This window comes from Protobothrops mucrosquamatus, unplaced genomic scaffold (genome assembly GCF_001527695.2).
Source record: "Protobothrops mucrosquamatus isolate PMUCROS unplaced genomic scaffold, P.Mucros_1.0 scaffold235, whole genome shotgun sequence".
NCBI lineage: Eukaryota > Metazoa > Chordata > Lepidosauria > Squamata > Viperidae > Protobothrops > Protobothrops mucrosquamatus.
Window position 1 is genome coordinate 160097 of NW_015386586.1, and position 27712 is coordinate 187808.

Sequence of the window (27712 nt, forward strand, 5' to 3'; positions counted from 1 at the left end):
AGCCCCCACCCTCTGGAACGAACTACCCCCAGAGATCCGGGTGATCCCGGATCTCCCCTCCTTCCGCCGCGCCCTAAAGACATGGCTTTTCCAACAAGCGGGATTGGCCTAGGGAATTTTAGTGGGGTTTTTAAGGGTAATTTTAACGACTAGGCCTTTACAAATATTTTCTTTTAATCTGGTTTTAATATTGATATTTTTTGTAATGTTGTTTTATAAGGCTGTCAGCCGCCCTGAGTCCGGTGAGGAGAAGGGCGGGATACAAATCAAATAAATAATAATAAAATAATAATAATGATAACAATTGAGCCTACATTTTCATTGCTGAGACATTTGTTAATAGAATTTTGCCCTGTTTTGCCATAGTTGTTAATCATTGCAGTTGTTCAGTTAATCACACAGCGGTTAAATGAATCCGGCATTGACTTTGTTCATCAAAAGACCCCAAAAGGGGATCAAATGACCCTGGGACACTGCAACTGTCATAAATATGAACCAGTTGCCAAGCATCCAAATTCTGATCACATGACCATGAGATGCTGCAACGATCGTAAGTGTGAAAAATGGTCATGTCACTTTTTTCAGTGGCATTGTAACTTTGAATGGTCACTAAATGAATTGTTGTAAGTCGAGGACTATCTATATATGCCAGTTGACAAATATCTGAATCTTGATCCCGTGACCATGGGGATCGTAAGTGTGAAAAACGTTCAAATGAGATTGTGCAAAAAGATGAGCAAATATGGTGTGTACCTGAACGGTCCCAGATGTATTCAGCAATAAATTTTGCCATTCGTTCACTGACAGTTCGGAGTTAGAATGGCAGTGCAAAAAGTAACTTATGGCCGTTTTCACATTTACGACCGTTGCAGCATCTCCATGGTCATGTGATTAAAATTCAGATGTTTGGCAGCTGACTCATATTTATGACAATTGCAGTGTCCTGGAGTCATGTGGAGTCCTCTTTTGCGACTTTCTGACAAGCAGAATCAATGGGCAAGCCAGATTCACTTAACAACCGTGTTATTAACTTAACATCTACAGTGATTCTCTTAACAACTGGGGCAAGTAAGGTCGTCAAATGGGGCAAAATTCACTTCACAAATGTTTCACTTAGCAACGGAAACGTGGAACTCAGCTGTGGTCGTAAGTCAAGGACTACCCGTAGTATATGTATGTATATCAGCATATTTACAGATGTGCGCGCACGTGCACAGACACACACACACAGTGATTTTAATAGATAAGGGGCAATCCAGAGGACAGGAAAGCCAGGAGTTACCTGGCATTTTTAGTTCTTCAGAACATCTCTAGATGGGAAAGAAGATTTAAAAAAATGAGTGTGGAGAAGGGGCAGCATGATGGGCCTGAGAAGCAGAGATTGACACCAAGGTTGTCACTAGAACAACAACCAGGCCATAAACAACTGCCCAATCAAGGAACTACCGACTCTAGAGGGGATAAGCAGGGCACACATCTAATAAATAAACAAATGCAGAGAAACAATCAAAGAGTAAACAACAGCTTAGTCAAGGACCAACAGAGAATAAACCTCACTCCCTTCTAGCACTGATATTACGTAGTTGGGTAATGAGATGTCTTCAAGAAAATAACCAAGCTTAGAGAGCATTGAGGACCCCATAATCCCTCTCCTCCTCCTCTTCTTCCTGTTCTCCTCCCCCTCCTCCCCCTCTCCCTCCTCCTCCTCTCCGCAAACCATACTCCCTCCTAGCACTGATGATGCTACCTAACTGGGCCATGAAACGTCTTCAAGAAAACAACCATGCTCAGAAAGCACCAAGGGCCCCAACTGCCTGAAGCTCTCCAATGGCTTTGAGGTTTGCCCATGGATTTCATCTGCCAAGATGGAAACAGGATATCTCAAGGCCACCAAGCTACCTCCTCAGACCTCAGAAATGCTGGTAGAAGTAGAGACTCACCTTTCACCTTCAGCCGGATGCTCTCAGAGATTTTCTTCTGAACCTTGACGGTCATTGTCCCGCTGTCTTCTGGCGTGACGTGCTTCAGCGTCAGGCTGTGGGACTTCCCCAAATGCTTTATCTCATTGAAGTTGTTGGGGAAGAGATGAGTGTCATTGAGGAACCATTCGACATCCTCACAATCCTCAGACAACTCGCAGGAGAAGGAGGCCGAGCTCTCTTCGTCAACCTCCACATCCTGCAGATGTTTGGTGATCTCCACTTTGCGCTCTGTGGCAAGGAAGGAGAAGTCAAGAGGACAATGCTCCATTCTGCACACACCTTGGTCACTGCTTCCGCATGTTGTAACACACATAGAGCCAGTTTGGTCTTGTGGTTAAGGCACCAGGCTAGAAAGCAGGAGACCATGAGTTCAAGTTCCAGCTTAGCCATGAAAGCTAATTGATTTTGGGACAATCACCAGGAGACCCTGAGTTCTAATCCCACTTTAGGCATAAAAAACAGCTGTGTGAATTTGGCCCAATCAGCAGGAGACAGTGAATTCTAGTCTAGTCTTAGGCATGAAAGCCAGCTGTGTGATTTTGGGTTCATCACCAGGAGACGGAGTTCTAGTCCCTCCTTAGGCATGAAAAACCAGGTGGGTAATCTTGGGCCAATCACCAGGAGTCGGTGAGTTCTAGTCCCACCTTAGGCATGAAAGCCAGCAGGGAGACTTTGGGCCAATCACTAGGAGATGATGTTCTAGTCCCACCTTAGACATGAAAGCCAGCTGGGAGACTTTGAGCCAATCGCCAGGAGATGATGAATCCTAGTCCCACCATAGTCATAAAAGCCAGCTGGGTGACTGTGGATCAATCACCAGGAGATGGTAAGCTCTAGTCCTGCCTTAGCCATAAAAGCCAACTGGGTGACTTTGGGCCAATCACTAAGAGATTGTGAGTTCTAGTCCAACTTTAGGCATGAAGCCAGCTGGGTGACTTTGGGCCAATTACTGGGAAACTGTGAGTTCTAGTTCCACCTTAGACATGACAGCTGGTTGGATGATTTTGAGCCAATCCCCAGAAGACAGTGAGTTCTAGTCCACCCCTTTTGGTCTCCTACATAAGGACAATCCTGAAAGGTCTCATCCCATCAACCTACCCAAAATGGTCAACGTGGCTTTCGTCTCTGCGCTTCCGGCTTTGCATCGGTAGACACCTGAATCCCTGACAGTCAACCTCAGGATTTTGAGCTCCGCTGTGAACTTCTCTCTCTTCATCTTAAATTTCTCAGAAGGTTCCAGCAAAGTGTGGTTCCTGTACCACTCAACCTCCTTTGGGGATGGCTTGAAGTCACAAGAGAGGACCACTGAATGGGTTTCCAGGACTGTCTTGTCTTCTAGAGGTCTAGTGAAGATCACTGGAATATCTACAGAGAGAAAGTGAAGAAGGTCATCTTCGAAACCAAGAAGACTCATGTGAAGACTGAATTAGACTGTGAATCATTCTCTTCCAACTAAATCAGACATGTCAAACATAAGGCCCGGGGACTGGATGCGGCCCGCGAAGTGGTTTCATGTGGCACGCGAAGCCATCCTGGAAACAGTGAGGGAATGACCCCCGCTGCCTTGGCCCTGGCCCAGGCTGGCCGGGCGCCAATGTACAATTTTGTGGTGGCCATTTATGCTGAAACACATTCAGTCTTAGCTCCACAAGGCCATCTGGAAATAGCGATGAACCAGCCCCTGCCGCATCGGCCCCGCCCCCTGGGTGCATGCTGGGGAGGTGTCACCCTTTGTGAGGAATGAAGAAATGGACCATGCCTTGGCGCTTGCCCCGGTCCCACCCCCTTCTGCCAGAGACCCTCAGATCTGTCCCACTCCTGCCCAGGCCCCCATAGGCACCCTTGACGCGAACGATGTAAAGCTGTCCATGCCCACCCAGTAGGCCACACCCACTCCATCCACGCCCACCCAGTAGGCCGCCCCCCCGCCCCCCCCGAGGGCAACCGCAATGCTGATGCGGCCCTCAATGAAATTGAGTTTGACACCCCTGAACTAAATAATCATTGTGGTTCCTCAAAAGCTCCCTAATTTTATGAACTCGGCACCTCCAAACATTTTCCAACTACAATTCCCAGAATTTCACCCAGTTTGAGGCCATGCAGGTTCATAATTTGAGGAATTATTTCCCCATTTGTGTAGTTGCATCTGTTCTCTACAAACCTTGTGATGCACAATTTTGGAGTGGATTTCTTTTTATCTGTTTCTGTTGCTCCTCCTGTGGTTTCAAAGAGGTGCATCTTCCAAATGTTGAAAAACCCTTCAAATTACCCATGGAAAACTTTGCCTACTTGATGTTCATCTAAGTGGTTACCATCACGAATACTTTCCACTTTGGTCAAACAAATAAAGTGGCTTCCAAAATTTTGATGCTGCTTCATTGTCAAATCTTTTCCCAAATCAAATCTGAATTAAATCTATCAACTCTACTGATACAAGAGAATCTTTGTAGCTAAGGTTTAAACCGTGGGATCCTTGGTGTGACTGGACCAGAAGACCTTCAAGTTCATTTCCAACTTTATTACAGATAGTTCTTGACTTACAACAGTTCATTTAGTGACCGTTCAAAGTTAAAATGGCACTGAAAAAAGTGACTTATGACCATTTTTCACTCTTATGACCATTACAGCATACCCATGATCATGTGATCAAAATTCGAATTGCTTGGCAACTGACTCATGTTTATGATGGTTGCAGTGACCTGGGGTCACATGATCTTCTTTTGCTACTTTCTGACAAGCAAAGTCAGAAGGGAAAGCGAGATTCACTTAACAACCGCATTACTAACTTAACCACTGCAGCGATTCACTTAACAATGTGACAAGAAAGGTCATAAAATGGGGCAAAAATCACTTAACAAATGTCTTGCTTAGCAACAGAAATTTTGGGCTCAGTTTTGGTCATAAGTCGAGGGTTACCTGTGTTCTACACTATTCTGTTTTTCTATATTCTATTGTATTTTCTATTCTGTTCTATTCTATTCTATTCTATTCTGTTCCATTCCATTCTGTTCCATTCCATTCTAAATAAGCATACAGCTCTAACCACTATCACCACCCTCAAAGTTCTTCCGTGGCTGTTTTACACTTGGGGGGACTTCTATCTTACCTTTGACCACCAGATCAGCCAAGGATTTGGACTTGCCAATGGCAAATTGAATGGTGCCTGTCATGTCCACATTGGTCTTCCTCAAGATCAGCCGGTGGATTTTCCCCTCTTGTTCTATGATGACATTTGGGCCATTTTGTAGCACTTCTCCACGGAGAGACCATTTGGGGGGCTTCACTGAATGGATGGAGATTTCGCACTCAAAGCGGGCTTCGGCTGGTTCCATCACCTCCACATCTCTCAGCTCCTTCACAACGTTGATGGTTTGTTCTGAAGAGAAATAAGGGAAGACAAAGTCAACCGCTAGGTCATCACCGCTGGAGTTTGGGGACTCAATCATCCCCAAATCCTTCAAGCCATCATTGTTGACAAGAAGAGCTTTCTAAGATATAGGTAGTTCTCAATTTACGACCATTCATTTAGTGACCATTCCAAGTTACAACGGCGTTGAAAAAAGTGACTTATAACCGTTTTTCCACTTATGACCATCGCAGCAAGCCCCATGGTCAGGTGATTAAGATTCAGAGGCTTGGCAACTGGCATGTATTTATGACGGTTGCTGTGTCTCAGGGTAATATGATCCCCACTTTTGACCTTCTGACAAGCAAAGTTAAGGGGAAATGCATCTGCTGTCAACAAACGCCCCCGTCAGATTCCTGTCCAGCAATAGCACTTAGACTTATATGCCACTTCACAGTGCTTTACAGCCCTCTCTAAGCATTAGCATGTTGCATCCACCCCCCAACAATCTCAGTCCTCATTTTACCCACCTCAGAAGGATGGGGGGCTGAGTCAACCTTGAGCCAGTGAGGATTGGACTTTGGGCAGTGATCAGTAAATTAACCAGCAATACTGCATTCTAACCACTGTGTCACCACAGCTGAGTGTCCCTTTTCACCCAATATTTTTGGGGAACAAATTGATATTACAGGTAGTCCTTCACTTACAACAGTTCGTTTAGTTACTGTTCCAAGTTACAACGGCAGTGAAAAAAGTGACCTAGACCATTTTTCACCCTTATGACCGTTGCAGTATCCCCACAGTCATGGGATCAAATTTCAAACGTTTGGCAACTGACTCATATTTATGACAATTGCAGTGTCCCAGGGTCTTGTGATCCTCTTTTGCGAACTTCAGACAAGCAAAGTCAATGGAGAAGCCAGATTCATTTAACAACCATGTGATTAACTTAACAGCTGCAATGATTCACTTAACAATCATGGCAAGAAAGGTCGTAAAATGGGGCAAAAGTCACTTAACAACTGTCTTGCTTAGCAATAGAAACTTTGGGCTCAATTGTTGTCATAAGGCCAGGACTACCTATACAAATGAAGAAGAGGATGTACCTTCCACATAGAACTGAGCGCTGCTCTTATCATCCACGGCGTCACAGGTATAAATCCCTTCGTCCTCAAACGCGGTCTCGTTGATGATAAGTTTCCGGTAGATCCCATCGCTCACCATCTCATACTTCTGACCAGGATGGAGTTCTCGGTCCCCCTTGAACCACTTAACAATAGCGTTCGGACGAGAGACTTGGCATTCCATAAAACCTCGGTGTCTTTCAATGGCGATCTTCACCCGGAGGGGTTTAATGATCTTGACCGGTAGTTCTAAAGGAGGAGAACAGAAGAAGGTTAGTGATGTAACTTTGCAGGAAATTCAATGTGGATAATACAGGTACTCCTCGACTTATAACCATTCGTTTAGTGATTGTTCGAAGTTACAATGGCACTGAAAAAAGTGACATGACCATTTTTCATACTTGCAATCATTGCCGCATCCCCATGGCCACCTGACCAAAATTCAGATGCTTGGCAACTGATTCATATTTATTATTATTATTATTATTATTGCTTATATTTATATCCCGCCCTTCTCCTTGCGGACTCAGGGCGGCTAACAACCAGATAAAAACTACAAAATACCAAAACTACAGTTAAAACATGATTAAAAGACAAATATTAATAATTGGCCTAAGTAATTTAAAATTACTTTAAAACCCCCATTAAAAATTTTCCCCTAGGCCAGTTCTGCAAGCTGGAATAACCATGTCTTAAGGGCGCGGCGGAAGGAAGGGAAATCAGGGATCACCCTGATCTCTGGGGGCAGCTCATTCCAGAGGGTGGGAGCTCCCACAGAGAAGGCCCTCCCCCTTGGGGTCGCCAACCGGCACTGTCTGGCCGACGGCACCCTGAGGAGACCCACTCTGTGGGAGCGTACAGGCCGATGGGAGGTAATCTGCGGCAGGAGGCGGTCTCGAAGATTTATGACAGTTGTAGTGTCCCGGAGTCACATGATCCCCTTTTGAGACCTTCTGCCAAGCAAAGTCAATGAGGAAGCCCGATTCACTTAACAACTGTGTGACCAACTTAACAATGTCAATGATTCACTTAACAACTATGGCCAAAATGGACGTAAAATGAGGCAAAGCCTCCTTAGCAACTGTCTTGCTTAGCAACGGAAATTTGGGGTTTAATTGTGGTCATAATTTGAGGACTATCTGTAGCTAGTTTGGGGATACGCTTTCTGAAAAAAATTGAATTCACTAAATTATGAAGTCATTCCTTACCTTTGACTTTAAGCTGAGCTTGTGATTCTGCAGCTTCGGCCACAAATTTTATTTCTGCAGAATCCTGCAACTCCACACTGCGGTAAACCAGCGTGTGACTTTTCCCTGCGCACAAAAAGACAGTCTCCAAGTTACAAGTCATCCATGATTCATCCATCAAACAAGTAAACGTCATCCACATTAAGACAAAAGCTTGCCACTCTCTTTAGCAGAACCATCTCCCCATTTAAGGAACAGCCAAGATAGCAGAATCACAGAGTTGGAAGGGACCTTGGAGGTCTTCTAGCCCAACCCCCGTTCAAGCAGGAGACTCCATATCATTTCAGACAGGTGGCTGTCCAGTCTCTTCTTGAAAACCTTCAGTAATGGAGCATCCACAACAGAATAACGGAATAGCAGAATAACAGAAAAATAGAATAACAGGGACCTTGGAGGTCTTCGTGTCCAACCCTCTTCGCAGACCCTAGACCAGGGGCCCCCAACCCCCAGTCCATGGACTGGCACCAGGCTGCAGCATGCCAGAAACCAGTCCACGCGAACAAGCAAAGCCCCATCCGCGGGATGCAGGCAATACATGAAACCACACACCCCTCCGGTCCACAGGAAAAACCTCTCTCAATGGAACCAGCCCCTGGTGCCCAAAAGGTTGGGGTCCTAGACCATTCCGGACAAATGACTGTCCAGTTTCTTCTTAAAAGTCTCCTAAGCAGCAAGGAAAAAGAGGATTATGGTTATTGCTCCTTGCTTCTCTGGGGATGATAGGTAAGGAGATAAAAAAGATCCTTGAACATTATTGGTGGTGACTGCTGCCATTATGCAGGTAGTCCTCAACTTATAATAGTTCAATTAGTAATCGTTTGAACTTATAACACCAGTGAAAAAAGTGACATGATGTTCAGACTGGATTTGGTCTTTTTGTCCACTTCCCAAAGATCTGAGATAAGCAGATGTGAATATTTGATGGGGTTCAAGGTCCCATCACAGATTGTAAGCTGTTCCAAGTCAAGCTGCCTTCTGCAATTGACTGATAGGGATTTTATCAATGGGAATGATACATTATTAATGTTGGTTGCAGCGTTAACCAGATTTTCAGACTGGATTTGGCCTTTTGTCTACCTCTTGAGACTTTCCCAAGAGCCTGAGATAGGTAGATATTGTTAAAATTCTCATCATAGCATGGAAGCTGTTCTGAATAAAGTTGCCTTTTTGCAATTGACTTACAAGGATTTTGTCAATAGCCATTAATCAATTGCAAAAGGTGGCTTGAGTTGGAATAGTTTACATCCTGCAACGAGACCTTTAGCATCATCAAAGATAAGCATCCTATTATTATTATGGGTCATGAAACCCATGACCAAGGTTACCACAGAAAGAGAAACCCAGATAAGCAGGGATTAACCCCAGACAATCAAGCAGAAAACAATACCTTAATCAAGAAGATACCAAGAAAAAGAAACACCCACCAGGGGAAACTGTATATAAAAAGGGAGCAAACTCCATATTCCTTCACATGGATGATGTTACCTAGTTGGGCCAGGAGATGTCTGCAAGCAAGCATCCAAGCTCAGACAGCATCAAGGACTCCAAAGAAAAGAAATCCAAATAAACAGGGATTAACCCCAGACAAACAATCAAGCACAAATCAATACCCTGATCGAGAAACTACCAAGGGGAAAAAAAACTACACCCGACCAACACTGTTCTTTTTATCTACAGCAAGCAGCTGTACATAAAAAGGAAAAAACTCCACACTCCCTCACAAGGATGATGTTATCTAGTTGGGTCATGCGATGTTTTCAAGTAAACAACCAGAGTCCATCACTTTTCAATTCTTCCTACCTTCCTGACGTAGTTTGATGTTCTCTCCAGTCCTGATTTTGTTTTCGTTACTGAACCACTGGGTTTGGACATCATCATGCGAAATCTCACACAGGAAAGAAGCACTTTCTTTTTCGCTCACTTCAACATCTTCCAATGGTTTTACAATCTTGACGTCCCGGGCTAAAAAAATCAAAATGAGACATTTTTGTTTAAGATTAAGGTGTCTGTGTTCCTTGCAGTCATTAATGTGTGTTGGGGAATTATCCACACTTTTATTTTGTATATTAGTAGAAAAAAAATTCCTGGGGGAATAGTAAGGAATGGATCTTGAGGTTTAGCTAGGTGGCCAGCATTCATGTCAAAGACGGAACTAGAACTCACCGTCTCCTGGTTTCTAGGCCTGCACCTAGAACAACACTTCAGAACACATTTAGGAAGAAAACATGTGCCTGTGTGTCTAAAAGGAATTATATTGTGATTTAAACTTCTTTTCTATTGAATACTGTTAATCACGGCTCCTAAATTCTCATTCCTTGAATAAGATTCAAAGAAGGGAAGCCTGACTCTAAAAAATTAAGGGAGGACATTGTACCGTAGATCTCCAAAACAGCTGAGCTCTTATCATCCACTGCGTCACACATGTATGTTCCTTGGTCTTCATATTCGCATGTGTGAATGGCGAGGCTTCTCTTTGTCCCTCTGGAAGCAATGACCATCTTTTTACTCGACCGGATCTCCACTCCATTCTAAAACCAAGAAGTCCACAGAGGAGTTTATTGACCGAAATTTTTACTGGATCCGGGTTTTGAGGTAGGTCCTGAGATACAGGTAGTCCTCAACTTACGCCCAAAATTTCTGTGACTAAGTGAGTTTTGCTCCATTTTACAACCTTCCTTGCCACAGTTGTTCACTGAATCACTGCATTGTTAAGCTGGTAACAGAGTTGTTAAGTGACTCTGATTTCTCCATTGCCTTTCAGGACTACCTGTCTTCCCATGAAGCTGTGCATGCAATCTTACAAGACAGAAGTTCAAGAAACTGCAGACATTGAAGAGAAGTCCACAGGCTTATATTTATTAAACTCGATGCTATACCTTACGCCACTTCACTTCTGCATTGGGCCTGGAAAGTTCGCACTCAAGTGTTACGTCATCCTTGTTCTGGATTTTGAGATCTTTTAAAGGTGTGATGATTTTCACAGGGGTTTCTGCCAAGGAGAAATAACATGTAAGTAATTGAAATGTTAGCCATAAATCAGGTTAAGTTTCTTAGCCTGCTCTGCCTCTGGCCAAATTAGCATCAAACAGGAAGATAAGTTAATATATTTTATTTATGCATAAGTAAAAGATAGGTCTGCCACGGATATAAGGTGAGACGACCATTAGAAAAGAGAGAAATTACATTACAGTTAATATTCCACTTACAACATTTGTTTAGTGACCATTCAAAGTTACAATGCACTTGAAAAAAGGGACTTGTGACCGCTTTTTTACACTTACGACTATTGTAGCATTCCCATGCTTACGTGATCAGAATTCAGATGCTTGGCAAATAATTCATATTTATGACAGTCGCAGTGTCCTGGGTTTTGTGATCTCCTTTTGCAACCTTCTGACAAGCATATTCACTTAATAACTGTGTCACTAGCTTAACAACAGCAGTGACTCACTTAACAATGGTGGCAAAAAAGATTGTATAATGGGGCAAGAGTCACTTAACAACTGCCTCAATTAACAACAGAAATTTGAGGGTCAATTGTACTCGTACAGTAAGTCCAGGATTGATGTCTAGGCCTGCTCAATCTCAAACAGAGAAACAGAAAATCAACTCTGTAGCAACTAATTCTGAAGTTTATCACTAGAAGAGAATATTTGCAGATCTGGGTTGATCTGTGGGGTTCTTGGTGCTCTCTGAACTTGGTGGTTTTCTTGCAGACGTTTCATGATAAAAGTGCTAGAAGGGAGGGGTGTTGCAGAGAGGAGGAGGAGGAGGAGGAGGAGAACAATGTGGTCCTTGGTGCTCTCTGAACTTGGTGGTTTTTTTGCAGAAATTTCATGACCCAACTAGGTAACATCATCAGTAGGACTAGGGCAGTGGTGGCGAACCTATGGCACGGGTGCCAGAGGCGGCACTCAAAGCCCTCTCTGTGGGCACGCACACCGCCACCCCAGTCCTAGGCCTTCAGCTGGGTTTTATAAAACCTTTTCACTTTAGGCCTCCGCTGCCATGTGCAAAAGAAAAAAAAAAGGTTCAATCAATCAGTCAATTTCAACTTCTCGCGGGGAAAAAAAAGATCTTGCAAGGTTGGAATTGATTGATTGAACTTTTTAGTCCTACCCAGTCTGCCGTTATCACCGCAGCCACGCCCAGCCAATTGTCCACAGCCAGCCAATGGGCCACACCCACCCGGCACCCGACGATGCATAAGTGGGTTTTGGGTTGCAGTTTGGGCACTCGGTCTCTAAAAGGTTCACCATCACTAGGGAATGAGATTTGCTCTCGTTTTATATGCTAGTCACTGCTCTGTTGATGGGAATGTTCTTGGTAGTTCCTTGATTAGGCTATTGTTTACTGTGTTAGTAGTTCCTTTTTGGAATATTATTTACTGCTTGGTTTTAAACTCTGCTTATCTGGGAGTCGTTTGCTTGTCAGGAGGTGTTGTGATCTTTTAGATTTTTTATTGTCTTTTGTAAATGGTGTGTAGATGTTGTTTATCTCTATTTGCCTGTTGATAGCTGATTTGTCTGAATGCCAGGATTCCAGGAATTCTCCAGCACTTATTTCTGGTTTATCTCTGCATTTACATATGGTTTGTGTGGCTACCAGGTTAAGGGCTACCTGTAATTTAAAAGAGGTTTTCTGAACACCTACCTTTCACATTGAGCCTGCCTGTGGTGTGAATCCCTTCGGCCTTGAAGGAAATAAGAGCTGAGTCTTCCAATGTCAGGGACGTGAGGGTCAGTGAGTGCTTCTTCCCTTGGGCGGTTATCTGGCAGTTGTCCTGAGACTTGAGACGCAGACCGTCCTTCATCCAAACTGCTTCCACGTCTTCGTGGGACAGTACCACCTCAAAAGTGACCGATTCCTTCTCGTGAACATCCGTCGGCTGCAGGCCTTTGATCAATTTGATGGGTCTCACTTGGAAATAGAACAAGGTGGATGAGACACGTTCGTGTCAAAAACCTCATATTTATCACTCTTCAATTGAGAGGAACATAGGACTTCCTCGTGAAACCAACCAAATTTGCATGACATTTGACTTCATTTGAAAGCCACTGTTGCCCTCATCATCAATGCTAGAAGAGTTTGCTCTCTGTCTATATTCATTCATTCATTCATTCATTCATTCATTCATTCATTCATTCGCTATGGAGTCTTTGGTGCTTTAAGCTTTAAGCTTGGCTATTTTCTCGCAGATGTCTCATGACCCAACTAGGTAACATTATCAGTTCTAGATCTAGCAAGAAAACCTTGCTAAACCTCAGAGCGCGCCAAGGAGGAATTTCCCAACTGTGAGAATTATGAAGGGGTGAAACAACCCTCCTCCTGAAATCATGGGGTCTCCGCCCCTGAAGGTGTCCAAGTAAACGTTGGACAACCATTGATCTGGGATGGTCCATGGCTTCCTAGCCTGGTCTAGAAGCTCTCCACCATCCCCTCCAAACTTCTATGATTCTCACAAGAGCTGTGATCCTCAGAACTAGTCCCAAGAGAGGACTTACTGTCTACAGTGACCTTGGCTTGTGTCTTGTCATGGAGGGTCTCGCAGGAATAAAACCCACGATCATCACAGGATGCACTCTTGATCACCAGGTGGTGCTTTGTCCCCTCGGCATGGATCTCCAGATTGGCCATTGGATGAAGGACACTTGCGTTCTTTGTCCACTTCACCTCCGTGGTTGGCTTGGATAGCTCCACTTCAAGGATAACAGTCTGCTTCTCTTCTACGGCTTTGCCCTCCAATTTCTTCACAAATAACACCGGTGCTTCTGATTTTGAGGTAAACCAAAAGCATCAGGTAGATTAAAAGCACTACAAATGCGGGTAGTCCTCGACTTACGACCATTCATTTAGTGACCATTTTGTTACAACTGCACTGAAAAAAGTGACTTAAGACCAATACTTGCACTTATAACCATCACAGTAACCCCACAGTGACTAGTTGCTTGGCAATTGGTATGCACAAGTAGTCCTGACTTTTAACCATTTGTTTAGTGACCGTTCGAAGTTACAATGGGAAAAAGTGACTTATGACCATTTTTCACACTAATTAGTTGCAGCATCCCCATGGTCACATGATCCAAATTCAGATGCTTGGCAACTGACTCATAATTATGACGGTTGCATGGTCAGGTGATCCCCTTTTGTGACCTTCTGACAAGTAAAGTCAATGTGGGAAGCCAGATTCACCTAACAACCGTGTTACTAAATTAACAACTGCAGTGAATCAACTGAACAACTTTGCCAAGAAAGGTCATAATATGGGGCAAAATTCACTTAACTGTCTCACTTGGCAATGGAAATTTTGGGCTCAGTCGTGATCGTAAGTCAAGCATTACCTGTATTTAAAGTGAAGCAATATTTTCAACCAGTATTAACATTTTCTATACTAGATGAAGCCTTCAAAATTTGCAATTTCTTCTACCATCTTATTCTGGGTAATGTCTTTACAAAAATAAGTCCAACACAAAAGAACATTTCTATCTAGCCAATTGGGATTTGATGCTTTCCCCTACGTGAAAACATGTATTGCAAGAAGAAAACTAGTGTTACTGGGTGATGACGGTTTCGAAGATCACTAGGTTTCTACAGGTATTCCTCGACCTACGACAAAAACTGAGCCCAAAATTCCCACTGCTAAACAGGCACTCAGAGCAGGATCCAGAGTTCTCCACCAAGCATGTACATGACTTATGATCACAATGGAGTCCAAACTTTTTGTTGCTAAGCAAGACAATTGTTTAGTGACTTTTGCCCCATTTTATGACCTTTCTTGCTACACTTGTTAAATGAAACACTGCAGTTGTTAAGCTAGTCACACTGAATCTAACCTCTCCATTGACTTTGCTTGTCACATGATCCTGGGACACTGCAACCATCATAAACATGAACGAGTAACTTCAAACGGTTATTAAATCAATGGTTGTAAGTCGAGGACTACCTGTATTTGTAAACAAACCACTTCTCCCTTGTTAGATCCAACTGGCTCACAAGGACAGGAAGGCAGGGTGTTCTGGGTCCCATCTATTTGGATTATATATCTATGGAACCATGAAAAAGGGCTTCCTTGGTGCTGGCCCCGTCTTGTGGAACATCATTCACCCTGAGGGGTGGGGAAGTGCAAGATGGGGCTTTATTTGAGAGTTTTTAATATTATAAGCTGTGATATGTATGTAAGTTTGGCAGCCACATAATTTATAAAATAATAAAATAAAATAAACCAATTAAAATAAAAAATAAAATAAAGTAAAATAAAATAAATAAAACAATATAAACTAAAATAAAGTAAAATAAAACAATAAATTACAATAAATAAAAAATAAAACAAAGTAAAATATAAAAATAAAACAAACTAAAATTAAAATACAATAAAATAAAAAATAAACTAAAACTGAAATAAATAAGATAAAAAATTAAAATACAATAAAATAAAAAATAAACTAAAACTGAAATAAATAAGATAAAAAATAAAAATACAATAAAATAAAAAATAAACTGAAATACAAATAAATAAAATAAGATAAAAATAAAAACAAACTAAAATCAAAATAAAATAAAATACAATACAATAAAAACAAAAAAATACAATACAATAAAACAAAAAATAAAATAAAATTGAAATAAATAAAATAAAATAGAACAAAAAAATAAACTAAAATTGAAATAAATAAAATAAAATACAATAAAACAAAAAAATAAACTAAAATTGAAATAAATAAAATAAAATAGAACAAAAAAATAAACTAAAATTGAAATAAATAAAATAAAATAAAATAGAACAAAAAAATAAACTAAAATAAACTAAATAAAACAAAATAAAAAAGTAAAGTAATAAAATAAAATATAAAATAAACGACAGTTCAGATCAATGGGAGAGTGTCCAGAAATGAGATTCCCACACCTGGACATGTCCTTCCATCCCTGATGGACCCCTGTCTCACCTTCCACTCGGAGGTGGGCCCGGCTCTCTTCTCCCTCAGCTTCGGCTGTGACTTCCCCACTGTCTTGGACTGTCAGTGCGGTGATGATGAGGCTGTGATGGACATCCCGATGAGAAACGGCGTATTTCTTGCTGGCTTCGACCGGGGTTCCACGGTGGCTCCACCTAACGGCCGCATCGCTGGGTGAGACGGTGCATTCGAAAACCGCCTCCTTCCCTTCTTCTGCAATGACTTTGGAGAGGCCCTTGACAAACTTCACGATGCGAGGCGCTGGAGAGAAGAGCAGATACACATCAGACAAAGGGGGGGAGGGGGGGATGTTCTCTTGTGGATGTCTGAAGGGCCTCCTTAAAGGTGGCCTCTCAGCTTGCAGACTTGAGCGTGTTGGAAAGTGACCGTGAGCAACTAAGGGACAGTTAGAAGAGAGCAGGATTTGCTCTCTGTTCATGTACAAGTGGTTCGCTTTGGCCTTATCACTAACAGGCAAGTCACTTGTAGGTAAACAGAGAACAAACCCATTCCCTACTTACACTGATGATGTTACCTAGTGGGGTCATGAAACTTCTGCAAGAAAATAACCTAGCTCAGTTAGAACATCAAGAATCCCAGAGTTCTCCTCCTCCCCGCAAACCCCCCTCCCTTCTAGCACTTATGATGTTACTTAATTGGATCATGAAACATCTGCAAGGAAACTGCCAAACTCAGAGAGCACCAAAAGACCCCCACAGTCTTCCTCTTCCTTCTCCCCTCCTTCTCCTTCTCCTTCTCCTCCTCCTTTCTGTAAACCCCATTCCGTTCTAACACTGAGGATGTTCCCTAATTTACAATAGCTGCTTCCTGTGGCACTACCACATACCCCCCCCCCTAACACCAGGAAGTACCTGTGGGTGTGACTTGAACGATGCATTGGTCATTCTTTGCCTCACATGAATATTCTCCCTTGTCCTCAGCCCGCAAACCGGAGATGATCAGCACTCTTTTGGCACCAATTTCTTGCATCAGGTAGCGCTTGCTAGCTTTGAGAACCGTTCCGTCCTTGCGCCACACAACCGCACCTTCGGGCTGGTTAAGTTCACAACTCAAACTCAAAGCCTTTCCCAGCTCAGCTTTTACAGGCTCCAGCTTTTTGGCAAACTTAACCGGTACTTCTGCAAGGGAATTGGAAGATAGAAAGAAAATAAGTCAAAAGACAGACTTTAGAGTATTTATTTAAATTTTTTAAATCTTGCCTTTATGATACAAACTGGTACAAATGTCCAGCGGTATAAAATGGGCTGAATACAGAGACTGTCTTTGTCCAGTGATTTATCTGATAGATAAATTCTTGGCTTAAGGAAGACATATTTTTAAGATTGGAATAGTATGTAACAGAAGGAGATATTTGTAGCTTGAGATTCAACCATGGGATCCTTGGTGGTTTCTGAGCTGCGTTGGTTTCTTGCAGATCTTTCATGACCCAACTAGGGAGCATCATCAGTGCTAGAAGGGAGGGGGTATGCAAGGAGGAGGAGGAGGAGGAGGAGGAGGAGGAGGAGGAGGAGGAGGAGGAGGAGGACGACGACGACGACGACGACGACGACGACTGTGGGATCCTTGGGGCTCTCTGAGCTTGATCATTTTCTTGCAAACGTTTTATGACCCAACTAGGGAACATGACCAAAACCCCTCTTCCTTATGGTATGGATAGGGTTACCTAATTGGATCATGAAATGTCTGCAAGGAAGCAACCGTGCTCAGAGAGCACCAAGGACCCCTCCCCCCAGTCTTCCTTCTCCTCTGCCTTCTTTCTGCCCACCCTCCTGCCTTCTAGACTTGGACCATGAAACATCTTCAAGAAAACTCAGAAGCTCAGAGAGCCCCCAGGATCCCGCAGAGCTAGTAACTAGTGACTCACACAGCTCTTGACACCACATTATTTTGAGGCTGGAAAGAGCTTGAGATGATTTCTTTCATCGTTGACTGATCTGATCTTTCTGTCTTGGGTTAGTTAGCCTTGCAGCCTTCATGAAATTGATTTGACATTTCAGGATGGCCACCTCCGTTTGCCTCTCACCTTCCACTTTGAGTTGGAACTGCTGTTTCTCACTCTTGACTTCGCAAGTGTACAGACCAGCATCTTTGATTTCGGCTGTCTTCACAATCAAGGTCCTAGCCGCCTTGTCCTTCTTTATCTTATAGTTCTTGCCATCTTTGATCTCAACTCCTTCCTTGAACCATTTGACCTCAGCCTCCTCAGGTTGTATCACGGTGGAGAAGATGACTTCCTTGTGCTCCTGAGTGACAATGGTCTCCTCCTGAGCAGCTATTCTTTGGAATTTGACCTCTGGTTCTGGAAGACCAACAGGAAAATAAGTACAGGTAAGTCCTCGACTTACAACCACACTTAAGACCGGAATGTCTGTTACATAGCAAGGCAGTTATTAAGTGAGTGGTGAATCTAACCCTCCACCGATCAATACCTCATAGAACATAAAGGACTTTGGAGGTCTTCTAGTCCAACCCTCTGCTCAAGCAGGAAACCCTACCAGGGGTAGGCAACCTTGGCTCTTTTATGACTTGTGGACTTCAACTCCCAGAATTCCTGAGCCAGCTATGCTCTGGGAGTTGAAATCCACGAGTCATAAAAGAGCCAAGGTTGCCTATCCCTGCTGTATACCATTTCAGACAATGGCTGTCCAATCTCTCCTTAAAAACCTTTAGTGTTGGAGCACCCACAACTTCTGGAGGCAAGCAGTTCCACTGGTTAATTGTTCTAACTGTTAGGAAGTTTCTCCTTAGTTCCAGGTTGCTTCTCTCCTTGATGAGTTTCCATCCGTTGCTTCTTGTCCTGCCTTCAGGTGCTTTGGAGAAGAGGTTGACTCCCTCTTCTTTGGGGCAGCTCCTCAAATATCGGAAGACTGCTATCATGTCATCCCTCATCCTTCTCTTTCATAGGTTAGACATAGAGGTAATCCTCGACTTACAACCATTCATTTAGTGACTGTTCGAAGTTGCAACAGTAGTGAAAAAAGTGACTTATGACTGTTTTTCATACGCCCCTTGCAGTATCCCCATGCTCATGTGATCTAAATTTGGATGCTTGGCAACTGGTTCATTTTATGACAGTTGCAGTGTCCCGGGGTCACGTGACCAGCTTTTGCAATCTTCTGACAAACAAAGTCAATGGAGAGGCCAGATTCATTTAACAAACGTATTACTAATTTAACAACTGCAGGGATGCATTTAACAAATGCGGCAAAAAAAAGTTGTAAAATAGGGCAAGACTTACTTTACAACTCTCACCTAGCAACAGAAATTTGGGGCTCAGTTGTGATCATAAGTCGAGGACCACCTGTACATAGCTCCCCCAATTGTCATCATGTGTTTCAGCCTCCAGCCCCCTAAACATCTTTGTTGCTCTTCTTTGCACTCTTTTTAGAGACTCAACTTCTTATTTTGTAACATGGTGACCTGAACAGGATGCAACTTTCCAAGTGTGGCCTCACCAGTGCAGTATAAAGCAGTATAGGCAGTCCTCGACTTACAAGAATTTGCTTAGTGACTGTTTAAAGTTACAACAGTATTGAAAAAAGTGACATGACAATTTTTCACACTTACAACCATGACAGCATGCATCCCCATGGTCATGTGATCAAAATCGGATGGTTGGCAACTGCTTCATATTTATGACGGTCGCAGTGTCCCGGGGTCACGTAATCCCCTTTTGTAACCTTCTGACAAGCAAAGTCAATGGGGAAGCCAGATTCACAAGAACTGTATTAGTAACTTATCAACTTCACAGCTTGGCAAGAAAGACCATAAAATGGGGCAAAACTCGCCTAACAAATGTCTCACTTAACAACATAAATTTTGTGTTCAACTATGGTCGTAAATTGAGGATTGCCTGTACTATCCCCTCAAGTGATGTTCAAACTCTCCCTCTGTTGATGCAGCCTAGAACTACACTGGCCTTTTCATCAGCTGCAAAACACTATTAGAAAAGGAGAAGGGACCTCACCTGTTACTTCCACCTTGAAGGTCACTTTCTGACCACCTGCTTCACAGGTATACTCTCCCACGTCCTTGGTCACCACCTGCTCCAGGTGCAGTTTGCGGATGGTTCCATCCGACTCCATCTTGATGTGTTTGCTGATGGGGATGGGTTGTCCATCTTTGTACCATTTCACCTGAGTGTCTGAAGTGACCACCTCGCAGGTCAAAATGGTGTTCTCCTTCAGGACCGCCTTGACCTCCTTCTTTATTTTGTCTTTTTTGGTAAAGATTTCAGGAGCTTCTGTGAATGTGGAAAAAAAGAGATGGTGAGACTTGCATAACAAGAATCAAGTTTTAATCTCTTTATCTTATTTCAATCTCTATCTATCTATCCATTCATCATCTCATCCATTCAACTCCATCTATGTTTGTCTGTCCGTATGTTTCTCTGTCTATTTATGCACTTGCCCATTCATCATCTCATCTCATCTTATCCATCCATCCTCCTTCTCTCTCTTTTTTTTCTTCCTGTCCACACACCATAGTCATTCATCTCTATCTCTATCTGCCTGTCTGTCATCCACCACCCATCATCCATCCATCCGTCCGTCCGTCCGTCCGTCCGTCCGTCCGTCCGTCCGTCATCATCATCTCTCTCTCTCTCTCTCTCTCTCTCTCTCTCTCTCTCTCTCTCTCTCTCTCTCTCTCTCTCTCTCTCTCTCTCTCATCCATACTTTTGTCAATCCAAGTGTTGGCTGGTTGTAACACATTCAAAGGATTTCATAATTGCTTCTATACAATTTCCATCCTACTCCACCTGGGATTGACAGAGGGAGGAAGGTTTCAAGAATGCCCAAATAGCAACTGAAGAGTATCAACACAGATCACAAAGAGATTCAGCCTTCCTGATAGGACAAACTTTATGATATTGACTCTCTATGGAGGCAATTGTTATTCTCACCTTCAACAATGACTTTGTAGATCAACTTCTGTTTTCCAGCTTCACATGTGTATTCACCGGCATCTTTCTTCTCTACCTGTTGAATAATCAGACGCCGGGATCTGCCTTCAGCTTCCACCTTGAATTTCTTGCTGGAGGTGATTAATTTTCCATCCTTGAACCATTTGACTTCTGTCTTGGCCTGGGCCACCTCACAGCTGAGAGAGATATTCTCTGAAGCCACAGTCTTGATGTCCTTCTGGATCATTTCCTTGTTGGCAAACATCTCTTCAGCTTCTGGATCATGATCATAGAATGGTTTTAAAAAACAAAGAAAATAGCAATAATAACTAACTACAGTACAGGGCTGTTTTGTAGAATATAGGTCTCCTGCTAATTTATTTGACTCATTTTTCCCTGGATTTGTACATAACCTGAAATTTTTAGCTACCTGAGACTCTTTGTTAAAAAATATATAATAGGAGCTCATTCTTCTGTTTCTAGAAAGCATAGAACAATTCAAAACAAACCATTGAGCTATTTCAAATTCATGGTGTGTCCCCCAAAAAGTATAATTGCCATAGATTTTTTTTGCAATCAATATATCTATATTTATATCTATAATCTATCTCTATCTGTCTGTCTGTCTGTCTGTCTGTCATCTATATCTATGTATATCTATATCATCTATAATCTATCTCTACCTATTATATCTATCATCATTTATCTATATCTATGTATTCTATCTATCTATCTATCACTTTATCTCACTCTATATCTATTTATCTATCTATCATCCTTCCAACTTTATTATTATTATTATTATTATCTATCATCTATCTGTCTGTCTGTCTGTCTGTCTGTCTGTCTGTCTGTCTATCTATCTATCTATCTATCTATCTATCTATCTATCTATCTATCTATCTATCTATCTATCATCTATATTTATCAACCTAGAAAGAATCTGATCCTGCTTACATCCTGATATACCAAAAAAATAAAAAAGAAGCTATCAATCTTGTTACCTGTTACAGTGACTTTGAAGGTGAGTTTCTGGCTACCAGCTTCACAGGTATATTCGCCTCCATCTTTTTTCTCCACCTGTTGAACAACCAGATGTCGTGATTTGCCTTCTGCTTCCACTTTGAATTTCTTGCTGGAGGTAATCAATTTCCCATCCTTGAACCACTTAACATCTGTCTTGGCCTGCGCCACCTCACAGCTGAGAGAAACGGTCTCTGAAGCCACAGCCTTGATCTCCTTCTGGACCTTCTCCTTCTTGGTAAACATCTCCTCAGCTTCTCTATCTAATGGTGGAAGGAATGGAGAAAGCATCTTAAGTCACTTTCTCTTTAGGACATTTTGACATTTCTCTTTACAGCTAAAGATCTGAGCTTCAAGAAGGTCCAACCTATATATTCTATATCATCTAAGATAGTTCATCCTACATCTGGATGTCTGCCTGATGGGCAAACATCACCTCAACTTCTGAATCTTCACCAAGATAAATTAAAATTAAAACATTACTTTTAAAGGTAAAAAAATCCATACCTAGTTACTGCTATAAGGATTCCATTGTTGCCACTGTTCAGAAATAGTCAACTTTCAGCATAAAGGTAGACCTGCACTAGGCAAATTTTGTTTGCAGAAATGAATGTTTGTGTGCACGTAATTTGAAAGTTTTCTGCTAGAACTGCTGAGAGCTGATATAAACAATCAACATATAAATTTGATAAAGGTTATTTCCATATATTGGAAGATTTAAGATACTGTAGATAGATAGATAGATAGATAGATAGATAGATAGACAGACAGACAGACAGACAGACAGACAGACAGACAGACAGACAGACAGACAGACAGACAGACAGACAGACAGACAGACAGACAGACAGACAGACAGACAGACAGACAGACAGACAGGTAGGTAGATAGGTAGAGCGATTATATATGTAATAAAAAGGCATTTTACCTGCAACAGTGACTTTGAAAGTCAGTTTCTGGCCATCAGCTTCGCAGGTGTATTCACCTGCATCTTTCTTCTCCACCTGTTGCACAACCAGACAACGCGATCCACCTTGTGCTTCTATTTTGAATTTCTTGCTCACAGTGATCAGTTTCCCATCCTTGAACCATTTCACTTCTGCCTTGGACTGGGCCACCTCACAAATGAGAGATACATTCTCTGAAGACACAGCCTTGATATCTTTCTGGACCTTCTCCTTGTTGACAAACACCTCCTTAACTTTTTCATCTAGGTGTGGAAACAGAGGACAAGACACATTTAATATTTAAAGTAATGAGCTTCAAAAAGGAGCTGCGTCTATACATTCATGCACCTCATATCTTGGTCATCCGCATTAAGTGGCAATCACTTATATATATGAGCCAGCAATGTGCTGCCAAAAAAGTCAACACAGTTCTAGGCTGCATTAACAAAGGGATAGAATCAAGATCATGTGAAGTGTTAATACCACTTTATAATGCCTTGGTGGGACTACACTTGGAATACTGCATCCAGTTTCGGTCGCCACGATGTAAAAAAGATGTTGAGACTCTAGAAAGAGTACAGAGAAGAGCAATAAAGATGATCAGGGGACAGGAGGCTAAAGCATTGTGGGAAATCAGCCCCCCCCAGAGAAAGAAATATTAAAAGGGCAGGGAAATATATTTCCTCAAAGAATCTTGAAGAGGCAGAAAAGCATGTCCAGTTTTCCTTGACAGCCCCAGGTCTCCCTCCCCCAAACAGAAGCCAGCTCTGTACAAATGCAGATGTAAACCATCAGGAAGGTTGAAGCTAGGAGGTTAAGAAGACAAAGACACCTAAAATCGGCATACCTCACCCAAACTCTAAGAGTCATTAGCACCAGGGAAGCAGGATATGACCTTTGGGTCATAATAGGATTAACCCATGACCATCAGAATACCAGAAAAGCACACTCAGACTCAGGTCAAAGTTCATGCCACAGGAACAGGAAACAACTCAAAACAAAAGGCTCCAGAGGGTATAAAAACCCACTCCCTACATGTGCTCAGCCCTTTTTTTCCTCTTTTCTGCCAGAGCCATCTTTCTGTCTGGCTCTCCTCTTCAATAAACTGCAACCTTCTTTCTAAAGCAGTCGCCATGTTGTTTATTCCCGGCTTGGACTGAACCACAATGAAGACTTTTCTTCCAACAGATATGAAGAACAGTTACTGGAATTGGGTATGTCTAGTTTAATGAAGAGAAGAACTAGGGGTGACATGATAGCAGCCTTCCAGTATTTGAGAGGTTGCCACAAAGAAAAGGGGGTCAATTTATTTTCCAAAGCACTGGAAGGCAGAACAAGAAGCAAAGGATGGAAACTAATCAAAGAGAGAAGCAACCTAGAACTAAGAAGAAAATTCCTGACAGTGAGAACAATTAGTCAGTGGAACGATTTGCCACCAGAAGTGGTGGGTGCTCCATCACTTGGGGTTTTCAAGAAGAGATTGGACAGTCGTTTGTCTGAAATGGTATAGGGTCTCTTGCTTTAGCAGGGGGTTGGAATAGAACATCTTCAAGTTGCCTTCCAATCCTATTATTCTGTTATCCTCTCTATAGTTGTTCTTCTCTTGCCAAACTCCTCCTGAGCTTCTGAGCCCCCAGCCAAATCAATCCATATTTTTAAAATGCTATTTAGAAGGTTACCAGCATCCTTATGTAGCTTTGATTTTCATGTTTTAATTGATCAAATTTTGCATTGTTGTTGAAATACAGCCAGATTTCCAATTACATAGAACATGGATAATAAAACTATAGTTGTGCTCCTATGGATGATTGGAGACAGAAGGTATCGTATTTTGCAGAGATGGCAAAAATATCCGCATACCTGAAGGATCACTCTCAGGAGAAATTTATTTCAATGTGGAGAAGATGGATAGATTATATTCAGAGAAAATATGAACTGAATAATTATTATGTAGCTTTTGATTTAAAATTTTTTTTATATACATATATATACAAAAACATTGTTATATTTATAAAATTTGTATGTATTTTAATGTTATTTTAGAGTCATAGTAAGTTTATACTAGTGTGTAGTAATAATGAGTAGCTTTGGATAGAATTGGATTATTGTGTGCTTATTTCCTGGATCAGCTCTGGGAAGTCCTGGGGGGGAGGGGGGAAAGGGAATAGATAGATGTATATAAATTGATGTATTGTAGATTTATATGTGATTTTTTAAGGAGGTGCCCGGTGGATACCCCAACTGCACCAGACGGGATGCTTGAGAGAGGAAGGGAGGTAGGTAGAGAGGGAGGAAGGAGGAGAGGTTGTAGGTTCGGGGGGAGGAAGGTGTGGAAAGTGAAAGAGGGGGGTGCAGGGGGGGGACACCGGACATTTCCGTGAATGTATTGAGTAGTGTTATTTTCTTGGTTTATATTGTGATTAAATGCATCATATTTATGTTATTGTTTTTAATTGAAAAATCAATAAAAAAATTTTTAAAAAAACAAAAAAACTATAGTTGTGCTCCTAAAACTGTGTTCTCTTACAGCTTCTGAGAGCTGCTATAGTCAACCAATCAAAAATGGATTGCTTTGACCACTTCTAGCTCTATAAGAGAGGTAGAGAATATAAAGGTGGTTGTACCTGCCACTGTGACTTTGAAGGTGAGCTTCTGGCCATCAGCTTCGCAGGTATATTCACCTGCATCTTTCTTCTCCACCTGTTGAACAACCAGACAACGGGATCCACCTTGTTCTTCTACTTTGAACTTCTTGGTGTCGGTGATCTGTTTCCCATCCTTCAACCATTTGACTTCCGTCTTGGCCTGGGCCACCTCACAGCTGAGAGAGACATTGTCTGAAGCTACAACCTTGATATCCTTCTGGACCTTCTCCTTGTTGACAAAAACTTCCTTAACTTTTTCATCTAGGAGTAGAAGCAGAAGACAAGACACATTTATTCATATTTTATTTTTTCTTTTCCCTTAACAGTTAAAGTAAGGAGCTTCAGGAAGGAGCTATCCTCTATACATCTCATGGTCCATAAGGTATGATCATCATCTATATGGATGTTCTTTGTTGTCAAACTCCTCCTGAAGTTCTGAGTCCTCAACCAAACAATCCAGATTATTAAAATATTATTTACTAGGTGAAAACCCTCCTTATTTAATTATGGTTCTCATATTTTTAGTGTTGTCTAACACTGATCAAATTTTGCACTGGTGTTGAAATAGGGCCAGATTTCCAACCACATAGAACATGGATAATAAAACTAGTGGACCAGGTTATCTGCAGGACCGCCTTCTGCCACATACCTCCCTTCGACCAGTCCGCTCCCACAGATTAGGCCTCCTCAGGGTGCCGTCGGCCGGACAATGCCGGCTGGTGACCCCCAGGGGGAGAGCCTTCTCTGTGGCAGCTCCTACCCTATGGAATGAGCTGCCCCCTGACCTCCGTACAATGGGGGACATACNCTCTAAAATTTTTAAATTGGGTATAATTTTATATTATTATAGTGGGTTTTAGGACAGGACAAATAATTTAATTTGTTTTGAATATTTTTAAATATTATGGTATTGCTGTTTTATTAATGTGCCTGTTCACCGCCCTGAGTCCCGCAAGGGAGAAGGGCGGTATATAAATCAAATAAATTTGAATTTTGAATTTGAATTTATAGTTATGCTACCTAAAACTGTTGGCCGAAGCAACTCTTTCTCATTGACATAATTTGCAGGTGTTTTCTTACAGCTTCTGAGAGCTGCTATAGTCAACCAACCAAAAATGGATTGCTTTGACCACTTCTAGCTGTATGGGAGAGGTAAAGAATATAAAGGTGGTTGTACCTGCCACCATGACTTTGAAGGCGAGCTTCTGGCCATCGGCTTCGCAGGTATATTCACCTGCATCTTTCTTCTCCACCTGTTGAACAACCAGACAACGGGATCCACCTCGTTCTTCTACCTTGAACTTCTTGGTGTCTGTGATCTGTTTCCCATCCTTGAACCACTTGACTTCTGTCTTAGCCTGGGCTACCTCACAGCTGAGAGAGACATTCTCTGAAGCTACAACTTTGATATCCTTCTGGACCTTCTCCTTGTTGACAAACATCTCCTCAGCTTTTGCATCTGAGTTGAAGAAGAAGACAATCAAAATTCAACTTTTCAACCTTTGTTTTAAATTGTAATCGTCCTTTCTGGAATCACAGGACAGTAGATCACATCCTCCATAACGGAAATTACCCTATCATCCCTCTTCAGGTTTTTTTAGAAAATATATACATCTAGTCCTGAATTTATGATCATAACTGGAACCAGGATTTCTATTGTTAAGAAAGAGGATGGTTAAGTGAATTGCGCCCAATTTTTTACCATGGTTGTTAAGCAAATCACTGCAGTTGTTAAGTAAATCATGTGATCATTAAGTGAATCAATGTTTGCTTGTCAGAAGCCAGTTGGAAAGGTTACAAATGGTGATCACATGATCTCACAATGCTGCAACTGTTGTAAATACCTGCCAGTTGCCAAGTGCTCAAATTTTGATCACATGACCGTAGAGATGCTGGGACAGTCATAATAGCGAAGACTGGCCATAACTTACTTTTTCAGTGATGTTGTAACTTTGAACAGTTGTTAAACAAATAGTTGTAAGATGAGGACTATCTGTAGAATCATAAGGAGACTTCACAATACAGATAATCATCAACTTACAACAGTTCATTCTGAGTTACAATGGCACTGAAAAAATGACTTATGACCATTTTTCACACTTACGACCATTGCAGCATCCCCACAGTCACCTATTCAAAATTCGGACATTTGGTTCATATCTGTGATGGTCGCAATGTCCCAGGGTCATGTGAACCCCTTTTGTGATCTTCTGACAAGCAAAGTCAACGGGGAAAGCCAGATTCACTTGACAATCATGTTACTAATTTAACAACTGCAGTCATTCACTTAACAACTGTGGCAAGAAAGGGTGTAAAATGGGGCAAAACTTACTTAACAAATTTCTCACTTATCAACATAAATTTTGGGCTCAGTTGTGGTTATAAGTCGAGAACTACCTGTTCAATAAATCAATTAGGTGTATGGATATTACTCTGTTTTTCATATGTTATGTCAAGAATCCTCTGAAAAACATATGATTGGGGGGGGGGGGGAAGTCAGATTTCCTAAAATATTTCAAGGT

General features: G+C 42.0%; 1 protein-coding gene across 1 annotated transcript in view; it reads right to left on the reverse strand.

Moving 5' to 3' along the window:
* LOC107285997 (obscurin) overlaps positions 1-27712 on the reverse strand; it is a 190237-nt gene that overhangs the window by 118709 nt on the left and 43816 nt on the right. The window contains exons 16-33 of the mRNA XM_029283797.1: positions 26368-26649; positions 25170-25451; positions 22527-22808; positions 21580-21861; positions 20576-20851; positions 19640-19915; positions 17696-17971; positions 16524-16790; positions 15643-15912; positions 13204-13470; positions 12353-12619; positions 10576-10688; positions 10074-10227; positions 7661-7765; positions 6435-6701; positions 5089-5358; positions 3081-3347; positions 1941-2210 (exon numbers count right to left, since the gene is read on the reverse strand). Of these exons, the coding sequence (XP_029139630.1) occupies positions 1941-2210; positions 3081-3347; positions 5089-5358; positions 6435-6701; positions 7661-7765; positions 10074-10227; positions 10576-10688; positions 12353-12619; positions 13204-13470; positions 15643-15912; positions 16524-16790; positions 17696-17971; positions 19640-19915; positions 20576-20851; positions 21580-21861; positions 22527-22808; positions 25170-25451; positions 26368-26649 (4473 nt within the window). The remainder of the gene's footprint in view (positions 1-1940; positions 2211-3080; positions 3348-5088; positions 5359-6434; positions 6702-7660; positions 7766-10073; positions 10228-10575; positions 10689-12352; positions 12620-13203; positions 13471-15642; positions 15913-16523; positions 16791-17695; positions 17972-19639; positions 19916-20575; positions 20852-21579; positions 21862-22526; positions 22809-25169; positions 25452-26367; positions 26650-27712) is intronic.